General features: G+C 36.1%; 1 protein-coding gene across 4 annotated transcripts in view; it reads right to left on the reverse strand.

Annotated features, from left to right (window-relative positions):
* Positions 1-6,015: 6,015 nt before the first annotated feature.
* The window catches only part of Ttk (TTK protein kinase), a 47,257-nt gene continuing 32,912 nt past the window's right edge, over positions 6,016-20,360 (reverse strand). For 2 of the 4 annotated variants that reach the window (XM_021726070.3, XM_021726069.3), the window contains exons 19-22: positions 18,978-19,154; positions 18,565-18,649; positions 17,935-18,032; positions 15,334-15,598 (exon numbers count right to left, since the gene is read on the reverse strand). In XM_021726070.3, coding sequence (XP_021581745.2) covers positions 15,515-15,598; positions 17,935-18,032; positions 18,565-18,649; positions 18,978-19,154 — 444 coding nt within the window. In that variant the 3' untranslated portion in view covers positions 15,334-15,514. Of the gene's footprint in view, positions 6,407-15,333; positions 15,599-17,934; positions 18,033-18,564; positions 18,650-18,977; positions 19,155-20,360 lie in introns of those variants that run through there. The other 2 variants (XM_040282988.2, XM_040282985.2) reach the window with 2 other exon arrangements.

Genomic DNA, 20,360 nt, shown 5'->3' on the forward strand with positions numbered 1-20,360 from the left:
TTCCTAGAGAGTTCGAGTGGGTTCACAGAGTTCCTGTTAAGTTCCGGTTGAGCTCTGGCGGAGTTCCTGGAGAGTTCGCATGGGTGGCGTTTGCGTTGGTTTGGAAATAAAATTCTTTCCTGATTGAATCTACAAGTGGCTTGTGACCGCCCAGTTATTTGTGCCCAGTCAGACTGTGGCATTTGGTGGCCCATGCGAGGTGCGCCTGAAGCTTGGGGGTAAGTGAAACTGCTCACCCCCGAGGGCAGGGCGAGAGAATGGGTGATCATTTCAAAAAACAATGTGTTCTTGTTTTGATTTGTTACGTTTCTGTTTCAGGCTGCTTGCCCCTAGAAATAAATAGGATGCTAGAAAAGTTGTTCAGCCCTGAGGAAGAGATAGACCACCGATACACATGTCAAGAAAATAGAAAAACTGATACAATTAATTTTTGTTCCGCTTTTGTTTCATTCTGTTTCGGTTTTGTGTAATCTTGTTGGGTTGCGTTATCTTTGTAGCAGAAAATGGGGGCAGAAATTAGCAAAAAACAAACCGAAAGAGTGTTAAGTAAATTGCTAGAGGAAGGAGGCACCCCAGTAAAACCAAGAACAGTTAGGGCATACGTTGATACGATACAAAAATGTAGCCCATTTTTAAGGAGGAGTTGTTGAATATATCACAATGGGACCATCAGGGTAAAGACTTAAGGAAGAGGGAAAAGAAAAACCCAGGAACTTTGCCAATTGGCACATTGCCTTTCTGGATGATGATACAATTTTGTTTGCCTAGTCCGAAGCTTTCAGTTCAGATTATGATAGAAGACATATTAGATCAGGAAAAAGAGGAGGCCTCTCGAGATAGTCAGAAAGGGGAAGAAAGTTTAGAGGAGAAAAAACTATCAGGGGAGAAGTTACAACAGGAGGCTGCTACTAACACCGTTCTATCACCAGAGGGCGTAATTCAACCAACAGCTCCACCTATGGAGACAACGTAAGCAGAGTGTCCCTCAACCCCCGTAGTTGATAGGTGGGATCCTGAGTCAGGACCTCAAAGATTAGCATGCCCTGCATTTGAGGAGGCAGGAGGGCAGTGAATTCACTATGCTTTAGATTTCAAAACAGTGAAGCAGCTGAAAGAGGCTGTAACAACCTATGATCCTCAAGCACCCTTCACTGTAAGTATGGTCGAATCCATTACCAACTTGAACATAACGCCAGCAGATTGGGCTAGTATGTGAAAACCTGTGCTAAATGGAGGACAATATCTGTTATAGAAGGTTGCCAATCAGGAATATTGCACGGAGACGGCTAGGCAAAATGCAGCAGCCGGTTATCCTCAAAGAAATCTAGATATGTTGTTAGGAGGGGGACCTTATGAGGGTCAGCGGCAACAAATTAGATATGATCCTGCCATATACTCACAAATCACTTCAAAATCCTGAACTACAAATATTTCACTATCTGGACGATGTATTATTAGCCCACAAAGATAAAAACACATTGCTAGAATGTTATGCCACACTTACAAACTTATAAAAAAATTATAATCTAGAGATAGCAATAGATAAAGTACAATTAAATTTTCCAATTAATTATTTAGGAGTTCTATTATCCTCAACCATGGTGCATCCACCAAAAATTCAAATATGACTAGATCAACTCAAATCACTTAACGACTTCCAAAAGTTACTAGGAGACATAAATTGGATAAGGCCTTATCTAGGTATACCAACAGGAGAGTTGGGACCTTTATTTGATATCCTAAAAGGTCCATCAGATCCAAATTCACCCCGCATGTTAATGCCTGAAGCAAGAAAGACATTAAAAATCACTGAAACATATATGGAAAATATGCATTTGGATAGAATTGATATAAGTTTGCCTTTATTATTTATTGTACTACGAACAAAAAATATTCCTACAGGAGTATTTTGGCAAGAAGATCCATTATTGTGAATACATTTATCTTATTCTCCTAACACTATTCTTACTAGGTATCCTGAGGCTGTGGGACAATTAATACTCAAAGGAATAAAAGCAGCAAAGGGAGTGTTTGGAATTTCTCCCAATAAAATTATTACTTCATACAATATGGATCAAATTGATGAGCTAGCTAATGAGTTAAATACTTGGGCAATAATCATGTGCAAATCCAATGTTTCATTTGATAACCACTTACCATCTAATCCTTTGTTATCTTTTTGGTCTTCGCATCCTGTAGTTTTTCCAAAAATGACAAGAAAAACACCTATCATGAATGCTCCAAATATATTTACTGATGGGTCAAATAATGGTACAGCAGCAGTAGTTACCCCTGATCAAACTTTTACATTTTTAGTACCCAAACAATCAGCTCAAAAGGTAGAGCTTAATGCAGTATTACAAGCTTTTGTGATGCTTAAAGATTCTGTATTTAATTTATTTTCTGATAGTCAGTATATAGTTAATGCTACAGTATCCCTTGAAGATGCTGGTAGAATTTCCCCTTCCTGTACTGTTTTCTCTTTGTTTTTCACTATACAAAGTCTAATGTGGGACAGAAAAAAATCCATTCTTTATAGGACATATCAGGGCACATACAGGATTGCCTGGAGCCCTTAGTTTGGGCAATGATTTAGCAGATAAAACTACACATGACATACATATTTTCTCTACACTAGAAGAAGCTACAAATTTTCATAAATCCTTCCATGTCAATGCAAATACTTTAAAAAGGTGTTTTAAAAATAACTAAGGAACAAGCTAGACAAATAATAAAACAATGTCAAAATTGTGTGACCTTTTTACCACAAGTTAATCTTGGAGTCAATCCTAGAGGACTGATACCTAACCATATTTGACAGATGGACATCACACACTTGCCAGAATTTGGAAAGTTAAAATATTTGCATGTTACAGTTGATACTTCTTCTGGATTTTTGATGGGCTCCCTTCATGCCGGAGAAAAAACTAGAGATATTATAGTTCATTGCTTACAAAATTTTGCCACTGTGGGCATTCCAAAACAGTTAAAAACAGATAATGGCCCTGGCTATACTTCTACCTCTTTTAAACAATTTTGCTCATCATTTGGCATTACTCATATAACAGGAATCCCATACAATCCACAGGGACAAGGCATAGTTGAAAGATCTCGTCAAACTATTAAAATGTACTTATTAAAGCAAAAAGAGGGAATTGCGAAGGGGTATATATCCCCCAAAGATAAACTTAAAATAACCCATTTTACTCTAAACTTTTTAAATTTGGATTCATCAGGGCTTAGTGCTGCAGAAAGGCACATGTGTCCGAAAAATAAGCCCAAGGTACTTTGGAAGGATATTCTAACAGGACAGTGGAAAGGTCCTGACCCAGTGAGGACCAACAGCAGCCAATCTGGATTCCAGAGACACTAACTAAAGCTATTTCTACAGACCAAAAAGAAGATGATTTGGCTCAAATCCATAACAGCTGATATTCAGAACTCCAGTTTGGCTATCCTTACATCTGCGACAGTGGTTCTCCCACACCTGGAGGCTAATGAATAATGAACACCATTAAGGCCTATTTCAAATGTAAGAAACCTTGGTGCCTGATGTGGGAATACCTTCAGACCCATATGCAAGTTACAGGAAAAAGGATGGGATATCAAAAGAAGAGTCAAACCCAGGTGGTAACCAGGATGCTTTTTTCACTATCATTTTATTATTGCCCTTTCCCACATCATGAAGTTCTATTTTGGTTTTTGCGCTCATACAGACCTAGGTTAATGTTTTTCTGATCAGTTCTATTATTTGACTGTGGAGTTTTTGCGCATTGCAATGGGGATTTCACCTGTGAAAAGCTACAAAGCCTTTACTATTATGTTATGTGTTGTATGTATTGTGTTATGTGTGCACACTTGTGTTATGTGTTGTATGTCTGTATGTGCGTATGTCCATATATCATATATGAGGAGCGCTCATGAAAAAATGGATCCAAATATTTTTTTTTATTCATGTGATTTAAACGGTTTAATTTAAATTAGGTAAACAGCTGTTGAGGATTGTTTTAAAAGGTGGTTAACAGATCTGTTTGTTTATTGTCACCTTTCCTTTTCATTATATCTAATTCTATTCAGGATACTAAATTGTTTAGAAAATTGCTTTTTTTTTAGTGTCTGCTGGAATGTTACATAATTTTTTTTTAGCCATCACTGCCAGAATTCCTATCTTCATCCCAGTGCCGGTGAAGACAAAGATAAAACCAAACTACAGCTTCTGCGATAGCTATCACAACAAACTCTATAAACTGATGCATCAATGAATAATGTAACTCAACAAGTGATACTCAATCAAGGGGTTGATTTACTCTGGGAGGAAATGGACATATTAATGGATTCCTCTGCTTTGAACTGCTTGCAGAACTTGCCTGGACTATGTATCAATTGTATGAATTGTGAACTATCTGTTGGTACAGTGAATTGTGATAGTGCCGGGGTATCTTCGCTGATGATGTCATCAGTGGTACAATTTTTCCAAAAGGGGCCATCAATTGGCTTGGTGTCATGGCATTTTGTATCCTCCCCTTTCTGCCTGTAGCAAATTGTTTATGATGTTTGTGTAAAAACCACTATCCACAAGTGTGGCTAAATGCTGGGCCGGTAGTCAATGACGGGTAAGATCCAATTGCAAAGGTAGCAACCTAAGACAGGAGGCTGACACCTTGAGGTCAGCTCATCTGATGACATATGTACATAAGGACCATATGTAGTATTGGACAACCTAAGACAGGCAAGGTCCCTAAGCCACATGCTTGTTGTTTAATTAAACAGAAGGGGGGAGATGTTGAGAGCCGCAGCCGAGTTGGGATGGCGCCTGGCATTTTGCCAGGGGGAGTGGTTGAGAGGTGGCGCCAGCGAGCCATTAGGATGGTGATGGTTGAGTTCTCGCGGAGTTCCCGTTGAGCTCTATCAGAGTTCCTGGAGAGTTTGCGTGGGTGGTGTTCACATGGGTTCGGAAATAAAGTTCGTTCCTGCTTGAATCTACAAGTGGCTCGTGACCTCATGGTTATTTGTGCCCAGCCAGACTGATGCATTATTTAAGAATGTATAGTGGTAAAACTATTTTTAAAAAGCAGCAGAAAAGGCAATTTGCACCAACACTCCTGAGGACAAACTTAAAACTTTGTATAAAAGTAGCAAAACAAATCATAAAACAAAGAGGTAATGATTTGTGGTAAGAAGCCTCAACAATGGCCCACAATGACTTATGCCTCCTGATATTCCACACCAGATATTATCACTTCCTCTTGTGTGTGGATTAGACCTAGTAACTCATTTCTAACAAAGAGAAAATGGCCAAAGGTGAAATTCTGTTAATTCCAAGATTAAGTTACAAAAATACTGTTGTTTGCTCACTTGCTCCAAGCGAAGCCAGAAGCATATACCACATTACTATGGAGAGGTAACTCAAGGTGGCCTTTTCCCAACAGCCAGTGAGGAGCTGAGGCTCTCAGTACATTTGCCAAGGAGCTACATCCTCCCAACCACAGGAGAGAACTTTGATCTCCAGGAGACCACACCCCGGTGAGAGTCAGGAACTACACTAGGGTCCTAGGTCCAACGGTGCCCATCTATGTTCCCAACTTGCAAAAACTATGAGATATTAAGTGTTCGTAGTTTGAAAACACAGTCTTAAGGATATCTGTTACATAACCAAAAAACCCTAAAAATTAATTAGTAAAGATTATGAGATCAAAATTTTAATGAAGAAAAAATATTAATGATAATAAAAGCCTAGAGAGGTAAGCACAGATGAGTATTTATTTACTAATCTGGGAGAAACATCTGTGAAATATACATTTGGCAACTTGGTGGAGTATGATAAACACAACTCCAAGTCCAGGAATGCCCCAGCTGAGATAGGTGAGCTCTCGGGGAGAGAGAGAGAGACCCTTACAAATGGAGATCTAGATCTGGAGGCATGACTGACCATGCTTGTCTTTTACGTTAGATGAACAAAATCTCCAGTGTATGCTTGTACCAGATCAGATAGGAAAAAAAAAAAAAAAACAACAACAACTAATTTAAGTGTCACCAGATTCAAAGACTTACACAGTGTGCCCACAACTTATTTATAGCTAGACCACCTAACCAAGAAGAAACATTCAGAACCCCCAAAAGCAAATAATTGACATGGGATTTGATGTTCACAAAAGCTTTCTTGAGAAACTGCACATTTCTTTCCAAAAAAATCATATATATAGTCAGAGAATTTCTTTCCAAAAAAATCATATATATAGTCAGAGAACTGGATACATCACTGGTCTTCTCTGAGGTGAGGGGATACCTTTTTTGTCCTTTGATAAATCTTTGCTTGTACCTTGCTTTTGACGAGTCCTGAAATTCTTTTCAGCAGTGTTAAGTTGAGGTCCCACTGCCTTTTGGAGGAGCATCCACAGACCTCGGTCTAGTAACACAATGAGTATTCTTTTAATTTCTGAGGATTGAACCCAGGGGTATTCTACCACTGAGCTACGTACCCAACCCTTTTTATAGTTTGAGACAGGGTATACCCCTGTCTACCACCATTTTTTATTAGTGCATTGTAATTGTACACAATAGTGGGATTTGTAGTTACGGTTCATTCATGTACATGATACAACAATTTATTTAATCAATATCATTGAGATATGGTTTTGCTAAGTTGCTCAGGCTGGCCTTGAACTTTCAAAACTCCTGCCTCCCTCTCCCAAGGAGCTGGAATCACATGCATGTGCGACCATGCCCACAGTAAGGAGTCTTACATCTTTATTCACTTTAACCTGCAACCAGAAGGGCTGACTTCCAGGAAACGTATCTAGAAATAAATCCTGTAGATTTTAATCTGACTTTTTTTTTTTAAATCACCTGAATGGTCTTGGGAGCCTCAAACTTTGAACCTGGAATACTGTGGTCATGGATAAGCCTCGGATCTGGTATAAGCAAAGCAAACTTCTCTCTAAAGGTAGATGCTCCCAGAGAAGATCCCCTTTACTTTGTTTTATCTTCCCACCCCCGACCCCACAAATAATATGACTAGCATCAAGACAAAGACCACCTGGCACAAGGAAAAATCAAGAGGTAACAAAAGAAATGGGCAAAATCTAAAATGTGCATAAACTTTGTGGCACATATCTGAGTACTAGTTATATCTTCTATAGTGCCCCCCCACCTCCACCCAGGCCCCATGTTGTGGATAGAATTCAGGACCTTATGCAAGCTAGGCAAGCACTCTACCAAGGAGCCATATCCCTGGCCCCCTTCTAGAGGTATGCTTAAATTTGTACACACATTCAAACCAAAGAATTTTCCAGTAACACTGCTGGTAATAACAAAGACCATGAAACCATCTCAAAGCTTGTAAAGTAAGAAATTCGATATATCAATATCAGAGGATACCACATTTTTTAAAATGCGGTAGATCTAAGGAAGTATCTTAAAAGATAGTAAATTTTAAAAATTCAGATTATTTATAGCAAGCCCCAATTCATTTCATATATGGCTATATGCATACACAGGCACATATAAAACCTGTACATGCTTATTTATACATAGGTAATTTCCAAATGAACACATAAACCTCTACTAGCAGTTGTCTCTGAGGAAAGAAACTTATGTTGACAGGGAACCTTACTTTTCATTTTATAGCTTTTAATCTTTTTTATTGCAATTTGATTTTGTTTTTAATTAAAAAAAAACATAGAGTATACGAGTGTAGCTCAGTGATAGAGCTCTTGCCTAGGATGCTAGAGGACCCGGTTTCCATCCCTATCAATGCAAAAACAAAACAAAACAAATAAAACCCTCAAGACATAAAATGGTTTTCTTAAATGCCTGCAATGATCATTTAGGGAACAGAATGAGATAAAGCACAAAAACATTCACAAAAGAGTCAACAACAAAAAGAAAATGGGGGGAAATTAGAAAAAAAAATCTTATCAAGGCATGAGAAATTTATACAATATTTTACACCAAGATGCTGAAAAGAATATCTTAAATATTGTGACAAAAATAATAGGACATTTTGTATAATCAGATTGGCAGTGATTTTTTAAAATAACAACATATTGGCAAATCATGAAGAAAAACATGAAGTATTCTTTCATAGCTGTTGGTGACATAAATTGTTAAAACCTCTCTGAAAAACAATGGAGCTCTGGGTATAAGAGTCTTAAAAACAAACCCCCAACTTTGACCAAAAATTCTACTTCTAGCAAACCTATAAAGAAATGAGTCAAAGGGCTGGAGTTGTGCCTCAGTGGTAAAGTGCTTGCCTCGCACATGTGAGGCACTGGGTTCAATCCTCAGCACCACATAAAAATAAAGATATTGTGTCCATGTACAACTAAAAAATATTTAAAAAGAAATGAGTAAAAGATTTCATTAAGGATGTTCATGACCATCCTACTGTTAACGATAAATAATTGAATCAAATTAAGCTAAAACTGTCATTTTCCATTAGACAATCTAAAGATCAATTAGATCTAGATTAAACTGGATATTATATGGCACTGGTAGTGATCAGTTTGGTAGCTAGTATGGTAACTGCAGTTACTCTAGAACACAGTGTCCAGTGGAAGTGTTGTGAGATGCGTATGTTCTACACCTATGTTCTCCAGTGCTGTAGCTGTTAGTCACACCTTGCAACTGAACACTTGAAATATGACTCATGCAAATGGTTTAATTTCAACCCATTTAAATGTAATAGCACATGTGCTACTGGACAAAGCCGCACTCCTCTAGAGGCAACTTTCATTTTTCAGGTTAAACTCTTGCCATATCACAATCCATATTGATTTCCTTAGGGGCCCAACAACTATGGACTAGAAGAGTCAAGTGTAATCTTTGTAGTCCTCATGAACTAATAATCTTATTTTCCCCTAAGGTAAGAAATAACTTTGTAGTGCCCCCAAGTGGATATATAGTCTTTTACTTCCATTGACCTTTTCTAATCCTTTTTTAGTCTTTCTAAAAAAGGATTAGAAAATCCTTGGTGTTTCAGCAAAAGCGGCTGAAATTGCTATTAAATCTTCCTAATTGCATTGGGTTTTACAAATATCTGTTTATTGAATTCCAAAGATTTTTTAAAATGTGCTTTTGAGTGTCAAATTATCAAATTCTGTTTTTAGAAAAATAAGATCTTTTTTCTTTTATATCAAATTTGAATTTGATTTCTTCCTTTGAATAAGACTATGAATTAAAGGCTGAACTATTCTTAGAGCCAAATGTGTCCCATATCCCTGTCTGTCCTCCTCTAGCTTATTTCCTATAAGACCAGGAATCCACAGGACCAAAGGATGTACCCATTGGGAAGCAGTGCTCTGGTTGCTCCCTGACCACATTGCATTCCAGATGCCTGAGACCCCAGAATTCCCTGCCAGCTCATTTTCAAGACCTACATAGGATTTTTCCCCAGATAGTCCTTCCCAAGTCTAAATACACCCTAAAGATACTCACCCATTATCCAAGAGATGGCCAAGAGAGGGGGCTGTTTTCTTTTTAATTGACTTGAACCTGAACTGGCATGAGTAGTTTTAAAAAGCTCCCAGGTGTCTCTACTATGAAGTCAAATGTCCAGTTAGCTTTTTCAAGGCGGGGAAGGGGTTGCAGGGTGGGGAAGGTGGAAGTTCTAAGCTGGCAAACCTAGCACTTAGAATGTTCTGGATCTCCAACACTTGGGACAAGCCTGTGCAAAGGTGAAGATGCTTAGTGGTTGATTAAACATCAACATGAATTCTAAGCCTCCGGGAAATCTTAATTTCTGGTTGATCTTATCCACACTTTCCTTTATTCAAAGCTTATAAATCTGTAGACACCCAGTGATCACCATTTCATCACAGAAATTATTTCCTCCTGGCTCAGGAGCAGCCACCTGCAATCCCAGTGACTTGGAGGCTGAGGCAGAAGGATCTCAAGTTTGAGGCCAGCCTCAGCAAATTAATGAGAATCTGTCTCAAGGAAAAAAATAAAAAGGGCTGAGGATGTAGCTCAGTGGTAAAGTGCTCTCTGGATTTAATTCCCACTACCATAAAAAAAAAAGAAATGCTTTTTCTACTTTATGTATGATCTCACTCAGAAAATTTCTCCCATACATAAGTCATTGAAGGCTGTTTAAGAAATGCCAAGGCCTATAGAAGACTCATAACTATAGAAGACCTTAGGCCTGGCTATCAACTGGGAATGAACACATTTCCTAGGTGTGGAATATATATTACGTTACGTGAAAACCTATGTTATGTAAAATGGGAATATGGTTGATTATTTTGGCAATAAAAATTACTTCAAACTTTATTCTAGATTATTGTATAGATTTATCTAAGAAATGAAGACCTCTTGTCAAAAAATGAATAAGTGATAATGCCTGGAACCAATGTGAGGTTGAAAAATTAATTGCTTGCAGTATTTATTAGATTTGGAGAGTTTCATATTAGTTTACTAGGTGTATGCATATATCCAATAGTATTTGATCATTAGAAAAGGCAATAAAAGGTTAAAAACAGCTCTTATGGAAAAAAAGAACCATGGTATAAGAGCACTCTCATGAATAAAGACATTTTCCTCCCCTAACTTCCAATTATAGCACAGTGCACTGACTTGCCACTAGAGTGGTCCTGGTGGGAAAATTTAGTTCTGACTATAGTAGTTAACAGTCAGCTGAAGAAGCAAAAGTGGATATTTGGTGGTTCTCATTCATGTACCATGCAGACTCTTACCGTGGACCCATCAGACTAACACTGCATTGCCAGAGGACCTGTGCTGCCCACAGGTGATAAGGTCAGATCTGAGGGTGTTAATTTGTAGTCAGTAAAATTGAAAGCCATTGTAGGGTTTTGGAATAAGGAATGACATGATCTGACTGCATATTTTAAAATGATTACTCTGGCGATTAAAATAAACTATAAGCGCTAAAAAGTTGATTCAGGGAGACCAATTTAGGTGGCTGTTATAGAAACAGTGAGAACAGGTGGCAAGAAGCGGTAGGACGTAGCTATATTTACAAAATAAAGCAAATGTCTCCTGATGGACTGGATGAGGGCTGAAGACAATGAGGCATTAAGGATGAGTCCAAAGTTTTAGACCAGAATAACTGAAAGGATGGAACTGCCATCAGTTTAAATGGGAATTTAAAAGGAACAGGTTTCGACAGGTCAGTTTTATTTTGTATATGTGGAGTTAGGGATGTGTATGACATCTAACTTAACATTGAATAATCAACTGAGTGTATGTCTAGAGGAGAGTCTGGGTTGAAGATACAAATAGGGTCATTGTATCCATACGCATATTGTCTTTAAAATCATGAGTTAGGGATGCATATCATGGAATCTATTAGTCAGAAAGATCCTAGAAAACACACACTGAGTTTATTGTTCAGTGTTCTAAGTACTTGGCTCAAGTTTTAGTAGGCACTCAGTGACAGGATATCTCACCCACAATCTCATCCTACTAAATAGGGATGGAAAATAGAAAACTAAAAATTCAAGACAAAATTAAATAGTCAACCTAGCCCAGAGCAGCACGTTCTCACTAAGTCCTGCATTACCCTTTCTTCCTTTCTGGCCACAGTCCCATTCAATCAGCAGACAGAATGGAAGAGGAAGAGGCCAGAGCTCCTGAGTTTTCCTGTAGCCTTTCTTCTAAGAAGTAGAGAACAACAGTCCATATAGGAGTGGTGGGGACTGGGCTGGGCACAAGGAAAATTTCAAAAGCTAAGAGGAAAAAGAAAAAGGCCTCTTTCTGTGCACTCAGGATTTCTCAAACAAGGGCACTTAAGAATCCCTAATCTAGCTTCTAGTTTTGGATTCCTGTAGGAAAATTGTGATTTCATAGATAGGATTTTTTTTTTTTTTTACCTCTTTCTACATTTTGTAACTACTCCTCATCCCAATTTATTTTTATGTAAGATTTCATACTTAGTCTGACTGAGAGGAGAAGCTAGGAGACAGATAGTTCATTCTTCTAATTTTACTAATAAGAACACAAAGTTTCAAGGATATTCAGTGACTCGCCCAGACCCACAAAGCTTGTCAGAGAATGCTCAAAGCAGAGTCCTTTCCAGGACTCCTTCCACATGGCCACACTGTAGGACCACTAAATAAAAAGTGCATTTATTAAACACCAACCATATTCAGAGGGAAAAGATTAACATTCAAAAAACCCTATCAAAGAACATTCCTTTATTTAATCCAGGCAAATAAAAGGGGACATAAAATTAATTTTTCTAACCAAATACCAGCATATCCCAACTCCTGAAATTTAGTGTGTGTAAGATTATTTACTAGGAAAGATTATCAAACTAGTAAAGTACTAATTGCACATTTAACTTTGATAACTAAGTTGGCTTTTAGGACTAATACAATGCTAACATAGAGATAATTCAGTCCAGTTAAGATGGAAAGCATGTTTGGGAAATGTGTGAAACCAAGTGAGAATTATCTGTTGCTTAATTTCAAAGGGAACAGTTGCCTTTCAATAGTGAGGTTCACAGATTGAGTTTGTTTATTTATCTACTTATTTATTGAGATGTTTATTCTAGATCTTCAGGTACTATTAAGACGTAACAAATAATGCCTTTCCCCAAATGGGACTTTTTGTTATAACTCTTAACATCACAAGTGTTAATTTAAAACATTGGTTACATATACAGTAATTTCAAGATAATTTTAAAAAGAAAATATTGGCATATTTTCTAGGGGCAGATGTAGAATACATTTCTGCTTCCGTGTGAATTATTACCATTCCAGGATGATTTGTAGAATTCAGGTTTAAGCTTACAAATATCTATTACATTATCTTAGAAACTAGTAACCCTGAAAACTAATAACCATGATTAAAAATGTGGGAATCAAGAGAATGAGAAGATAGGCCACATAATGGGCAAAAATATTTGCAAAAGACACATATAATAAAGAAAGAATCGCTGGGGATGAGAAAGACAGTAGGATGAACTGGATATAACTTTCCTATATGGATATACAACCACTATAACCGCACATCACATACAGCCATAAAAACAGGAAGTTATACTCCATGTATGTATGTCAAAATACATTCTACTGTCATGTATAAATAAAAAGAAAAAATAAAAAATTCAAAAAATTATTATTCAAAATATACAGAACTCTTAAACCTCAATCATAACAAAACAAGCAACCCCAATTTAAAAATGGGCAAAAGACCCCTGAACAGACACTACCCAAAGAAGATATAAAAATAGCAAATAAGGTATACAAAAAATGAAGATGCTCAGCATCACATGTCATTATTGCAATGCAAATTTAGACAAGATACCAGTTCACATTTCTTAAAAAGGTCAAAATCCAAAATATAGACAAATCCTTGTGAGGCTGTGGAGTAATATAAATCCTTGTGAGGCTGTGGAGTAATACAAATTCTCATTGCCAGTGTAAGGCAAAATAGAACTGTCACTTAACTTACCAACAATCCATCAATCAAGCTCCTTGGTATTTATCAGAGTTGAAACTTTATGTCCATTCAAAACCTACACACAGATCTTTAGAACAGTCTTATTTGCAATTGCCCAAAGTTGGAAACAAGCCAAGATGCCTTTCAGTAGGTGAATGGGTAGGTAAACTGTGGCCACCCATACAATGGCTACCAAGCCATAAAAGACATTAGGAAAACTTAAATGCATACATGTTGTATGATTTATATAGATAAATTTCTGGAAAATGAAAAAAAATATGGAGAAGTAAAAAACCAGTGATTACCAGGGGATAGTGGGTAAAGAAAGGAAACAAAGCACAGAAGATTTTCAGGACACTGAAATTATTCTATGTGATATAATGATAAAAATATGTCATTAAACACGTAAAAGTCAGACATGGTGGTGCATGCCTATAATTCCAGCAACTTGGGAAGCTGAGGCAAGAGGATCACAAGTTCAAGGTCAGCCTCAGAAACTTAGCAAGACCTTGACTCAAAAAAGGCTGAAGCTGAGTGAAGTGCGCACGCCTGTAATCCCAGCAGCTTGGGAAGCTAAGGCAGGAAGATTGTGAGTTCAAAGCCAGCTAGTTTCAGCAAAAGAGAAGCTGGTAAGCAACTAAGTAAGACCCTGTTTCTTTACTTTTTATACAAAATAGAGCTAGGGATGTGACTCAGTGGTTGAGTGCCCCCGAGTTCAATCCCTGGTACAAAGAAAACCAAAAACATAAATTGAAAAAATTAAAAATAAAAAAGCCTGCTCTACAAAACAAAATCTATTAAAATCTTTCTTAAAAATTAATTTAAAAGAGACTATGTGATAATACAGGTTGAGTATCCCTTATCAGAAATGCTTGAAACTAAAAGTGTTTCAGATTTTTTCTGATTTTGAAATATTTACATGTACACAATGATATTCTTAGGAATGAAACTCTAGGGTAAAAACAAACTTCATTTGTGTTTTACATACCTTATACACTTAAAGATAATTTTATACAATATTTTTTTATAGCATGCCTGCATTTTGACTGTACTTGTCACATGGGCCATTTGTAAAAATTTTATTTCTTGATACTCAATACAAACCTTTAACTATTAGCTATTAGATTCAGTTGAGAGACAGAGTGCTTGACTAGCATGCACAAGGTACTGAGTCCAATCAACAACAATACAAAAGAAGCATGTGAGAGACTCTGGGGCCACTTGGCCATCACCACGCATTGGGGACACTCATACAATTTATAATACAAAATCTAGAAAGACACTCTAAACACCAGAAGCAGTATATGCTAGGAAGAATCCAAGGGAGAAATGAGAGCCATGTGCATCCCTTAACTATGAACTAATCAGTGGCATAAATAATTTGGAAATTTATTTAGGAATTCAAATCCTTTTTGAATTTCTCTTTGAAATTTCATTTACTATGATCTACTCCTACCCAAGTGTTCCATTAACTCAATTTTTATTAAGAGTTTCACAACCATGAAGATGATATATTTGCTTTAAGAAAATAATTTTACTGTTGGGCACAGTGGCACATGCCTGTAATTCCAGTGACTCAGGAGGCTGAGGCAGGATGATCGAAAGTTCAAGGTCAGCCCCAGCTGACCCAGTAAGACTCTCAGCAACTTAGCAAGACTCTGTTTCAAAATAAAAATTAAAAAAACAAAAACAAAAAAACCCTGCAGCTATAGCTCAGTGGTAAAACACCCCCAGGTTCAATCCTCAGTACCAAAAAGAAAAATGAAAAAAATAGAAGAAAATAATTTTACAATTTTGAAATCTTATGTTACTTAATGCTATAAAGCTTTATTTACAAAGTTCTTCAAAATATATTTCAGTTGTCTACCCAGTATTCCAAGTATGAAATGCTATCAAATAGATTTGATTTATAGAAAAACATAAAACAGAGAAAACAATTTTACAATTTAATATATACAGTGCCATTAGTAGTTTTTATTTTTACAGTTTCTTTTTAAAAATAATTTACTGAATGTTTTTGCTGATAGCATTTCAGAGTGAAGTGGTTTTCAAGAGTAGATTTCCAACAGTCCAATGTATTTTATAGTGTTGAGAGTTTATGAGTAGTTGTATATCATTTTTTTTCCCATTTTTTTTCAGAAGTCTTGGATGATGAAAAATCATGACTTTCTCCACTACTATAGCGCTCATATAAAGTCTGAAATTAAAACACAAATCTGTTCTGTAATTTTTAAAATTCAATGTATTATCAAATTATTAAAGATAACATATTCTAAGTGTAATAAATTATTTCTCTTATTCTTATAATTGGGAAGTTATCTTATAAAACATTGGAAATAAAATTTTTATTTTATTTTATTTTTTTAGAAATTAAGGGGTTTTTTGTTTTGTTTTGTTTTTTAAAAAGAGACAGAGAGATAGAGAATTTTTTTTAATATTTATTTTTTTTTTAGTTTTTGGTAGACACAACATCTTTGTTTGTATGTGGTGCTGAGGATTGAACCCAGGCTACATGCATGCCAGGCGAGCGCACCACCGCTTGAACCACATCCCCAGCCCAAGAAATAAAAATTTTAAACAGCTAATTTGACCTTTAAAAATTAGCTATCATGAAATGCAGTTCCATCTTCCCATAAGAGAAATATAACATAGCTATTAAGCATATATGTAAATCTTTAAGACTTTCTTGATCTCCCTTATTTTTTCATAAAGTCACTTAAGTAAATGTGAAACTTAATAGGAAGTATTTTCAGATCTATTTAAATTAATCAGAGGACATTAAAAATTTTCATGTAAGAAATTATAATTAGGTAAATTGTCCCTTGGCATTCGTAAGGGACTGGGTCCAGGATCCTACGTGAGAGACCAAAAACTACAGATGTTCCAGTCCCTTATATTAAGTGCCATAGTATTTGCATATACACATATAGCTGCCTATCTATTTAAAACCATCTCCAGATCACTTACAATACTGAAAACATTGTAAATGTGATGTAAATTGTTGTTATACTTTATTTTGTAGGGAATAATAAGAAAAAAGTGTATATGCTCAAACTTTTCACTGCAGAGACAATGTTCAGTATAGATGTAATTTTTTTTTTTTTTTTCTTTTTGTGGTGGTGGGGATTGAACCCAGGGCTTTGAGCATACAAGGCAAGCACTCTACCAACTGAGCTCTATCCCCAGCCTTAGATGCAATTCTTTTCTGGTTGTTGTTTTGTTGATTCAGGGTTTCTTAAATTGCCCATGCTGGATCTTGTGATCCTCTAATCTCAGCTTCCTGAGTATCAAGCTTGGATTACAAGTATGTACTGCCATACACAAAATTTTAAATCTGAGATAGTTTTAATCTGCAGTTGACCAAATCCACAGATGTTGAAAAAAAAAAAAAAAAGACTGACTGAAAAAGCTTAGTGAACATCTAATTGAAGATTGCAGATACCTTTGCCTTCAAAGAATATAACATCAGGGTTAAAGGTGACTAATACACCTTATTTATAAAATTTTGAGCAATATATTGGTAAAAACGAAAAGCATAGAGAGATGAAATAAAGAGGAATTACAAAACAGATTGTCTGATTTTGACTCCTAAAGCCACTGATTTAGCCATCAGCATTTGAGAAAATTAACCTTATTTGAATGCTAATAGTGAACATATAATAAATTTCTTAAGAAATAAGACTAAAATCTTAGCAACTTAGATTGATTTACCCCTATACAGAGAGCTAGAGTGCTATTTAGTTCAACCTTTCATCTAATAATGCTATAATGAAATAGACAATTAGTAATTGTTAAATAGCTAAACCAATTGGTCAGTAAACATTCACAGGCTCTAGACATGACTGATGACACTGAAATCCAAAAATCATGAAATAGATATAAACAGGTATCAGGAGGCTGAAAAGTCTGATACAGGCTTCAGTAAATATATTGATTGCTATGTATATTTTATAGGAGCCATTCATCTGACAAAAAGTGTAATTTCTCTAAGGCTTAGTAAAATTTGACCAGAAGGAATTAATTCAAAAGCTGTGTTAAAAACAGTATTGAGCTGGAACATGCCTATAATCCCAGCTACTCAGGAGGCTGAGGCAGGAGGATCACGTTCAAAGACAGCTTCAGTAAAAGTGAGACACTAAGGAATTCAGCAAGACCCTGTCTCTAAATCAAAATGCAAAATAGGGATGGGGATGAGGCTCAATGATCGAGTGCCCCTGAGTTCAATCCCTAGTACTATACACACACACAAAGGTGTTGAAATAGAGTGATTTAAAATAATTTATCTATTAAATTTATTCCAGTTAAGACCTGACAGAGAACTCTTTTAAATGTACTTTATATACATAATAATACTATAAGCTATATAAATCTGTATTTATCAAAAATCACGTTAAGTGTCTAACTATAGACATAAACTTCATAAATGACATGATAATTAGACCAACTTTTATTTGTGTTACCTGTTTTTTGAGTGCCTAACTCACTAAACTATACAAAACAGTTCAAACCAATGTAGAAAATACACATACTTACTTTAGCAGCTTTCAAAATGGAGTTAGGAGAATTCAGACCAACAAGTTGGCCTAGAACATATTTCATTTCATCAGTGGCTCCTTTAGCCATTTGGTTACCTATAAAATAAATATAATTAACACACTGGTAACCAATAAGAAAAACTTAAGTCCATTAAAAATACACATTCTATTTCACACAACAATAACTGACATTCTTTTTCATCACCACCACTCTTCCCTCAGTATGGGGATTAAACCTAGGGCCTCACGCATGCTAGGCAAGCCCTTACCACTGAGTTATATCCCCAGTCCTTTTTATGTTGAAATAGGGTCTCACTAAGTTGCTGAGGCTGGCTTTGAACTTGTGATCCTCCTGCCTCAGCCTCCTAAGTAGCAGAATTACAGGCATGCACCACTTGTAGCTGGCATTCTCATACTTTACCTCTGATCACAGTCCCTTATCTAGGATAGGTAAAAAACTAAATGCCATCAAGTAAAGAAAGGCAATTTTATTTACTTTATTATTTGGCAAAATAGCAATTTCCTTAGGGAAGGAGGTAGGCTGCAAAAGAGTAGCCAATGTAGATTCTCGTTTTTATCATAGTTAAATAGGTTAGAAATCTGGCGATAAACAATAAAGAAATAGTACCTGGTTGAGTTTGAATTTGAACATATGGATGTGCCAGGAGCTCAGAAATGGATATCCTCTGTTTAGGGTCCCTTATTAAACAACACTACATAAATAAAGATGGGGGGGGCAGTTTTTAAAAAGTGAATTGATAAAATATTTCCAGACTGCATCACATTACAGAAGCTGCTTTCTAAATATCCCACTCAAATAATATTCTTTACCCCAAGTCACTTTTACAAAATTCTCAAGTATTCATTAAGCTTTCAAACACATTTGAAGTAAACTAATCAGGCTTTAAGAGCTACTTCAGTTAGTCATTTTTTTAGTAGACCAGTTATTTAAGCCATAATTCTGATCATTTCAGTTATTCTTTCAAACAAATCATTAATCATATGAAATATCTGTCTATATCCATATACTAGTAATATTACCTTTAACACATCTTGAAGATCTTTCTCTGGAATATCAGGAAATTCAATGTCATGATTAGGGTCAATTATGGCATGTAACTTAGAAATCTGATTAATTATATGCTGAAATGGTGTTTTCCCATAAGTCATATTGTACAAAATGCATCCTAAGGACCAAACATCACTTTTGGGGCTTATCTAAGTAGGAGAGGGGGGAAAAAAAGGAAAAGCAAGTTGCTTTATTTTAATACAAAGTTATATGTTTAAAATCATAATTATCATAAAATCATAATAAAATCTCAATAAATGTGAAAGTACCAGATTATGTTTACATGACAGAGTATCTTTTTCTGATTTTCATGACATTTGATTATTTCATCAAGAGATGAGCTTTTAGATTATGCTAAGTGAAACTAGTCAATCGTTAAAAAACAAATACCAAATGACCCCTTTGATATAAGGGGAGTAAACAAGGACAGGGTAGGGACAAAGAGCTTGAGAAGAAGATTTACATTAAACAGGGATGAGAGGTGGGAGGGAAAGGGAGTGAGAAGGGAAATCGCATGGAAATGGAAGGCGATCCTCAGGGTTATACAAAATGATATATAAGAGGAAAGGAGGGGTAAGACAAGATAATACAAATGGAAGAAATGATTTACAGTAGAAGGGGTAGAGAGAGAAAAGGGGAGGGGAGGGGAGGGGAGGGGGGATAGTAGAGAATAGGACTGACAGCAGAATACATCAGATACTAGAAAGGCAATATGTCAATCAATGGAAGGGTAACTGATGTGATACAGCAATCTGTATACGGGGTAAAGTTGGGAGTTCATAACCCGCTTGAATCAAACTGTGAAATATGATGTATTAAGAACTGTGTAATGTTTTGAACGACCAACAATAAAAAAAAAAAGAAAAAAGAAAAAAAAAAGAGATGAGCTTTTCACTTTAAACCTTTCAACAAACTCATAATCACTCAATTGAGACACAATATTAAATAATTGTCAGCTTATGAAAATAAGAAAATAAAAAACATAACTATCAATTTTATTTGTTTTCCCCAGAATTACTGGATTACAATACATTTTTGTAAAAATGCAAAGTATGTATACATTAAACGGTTGCTTATATTGAGCAACCCTAAATTTAAGAATATAAATTGCAGAAATTAGGCTGGGCAGGGTCTGTGTACTGGTCTTATCATTAGCTGGTAATTCTATGTCTCTGTCTCCTTACCTCTAAAACACAAATAAAAGTACATTGTTGTAGGACTGGGGTATGGCTCAGTGCTAGAGAGCTTGCCTCGCATGTGTAAGGCTCAACATGCAGCATTGCCAGGTGGGGAGGAACACAATGTAATGGAAATTAAATAACATAACCAAGAATATGGTTGACCAGAGAATACTT

This window comes from Ictidomys tridecemlineatus, chromosome 8, assembly GCF_052094955.1.
Source record: "Ictidomys tridecemlineatus isolate mIctTri1 chromosome 8, mIctTri1.hap1, whole genome shotgun sequence".
Classification (NCBI taxonomy): Eukaryota; Metazoa; Chordata; class Mammalia; order Rodentia; family Sciuridae; genus Ictidomys; species Ictidomys tridecemlineatus.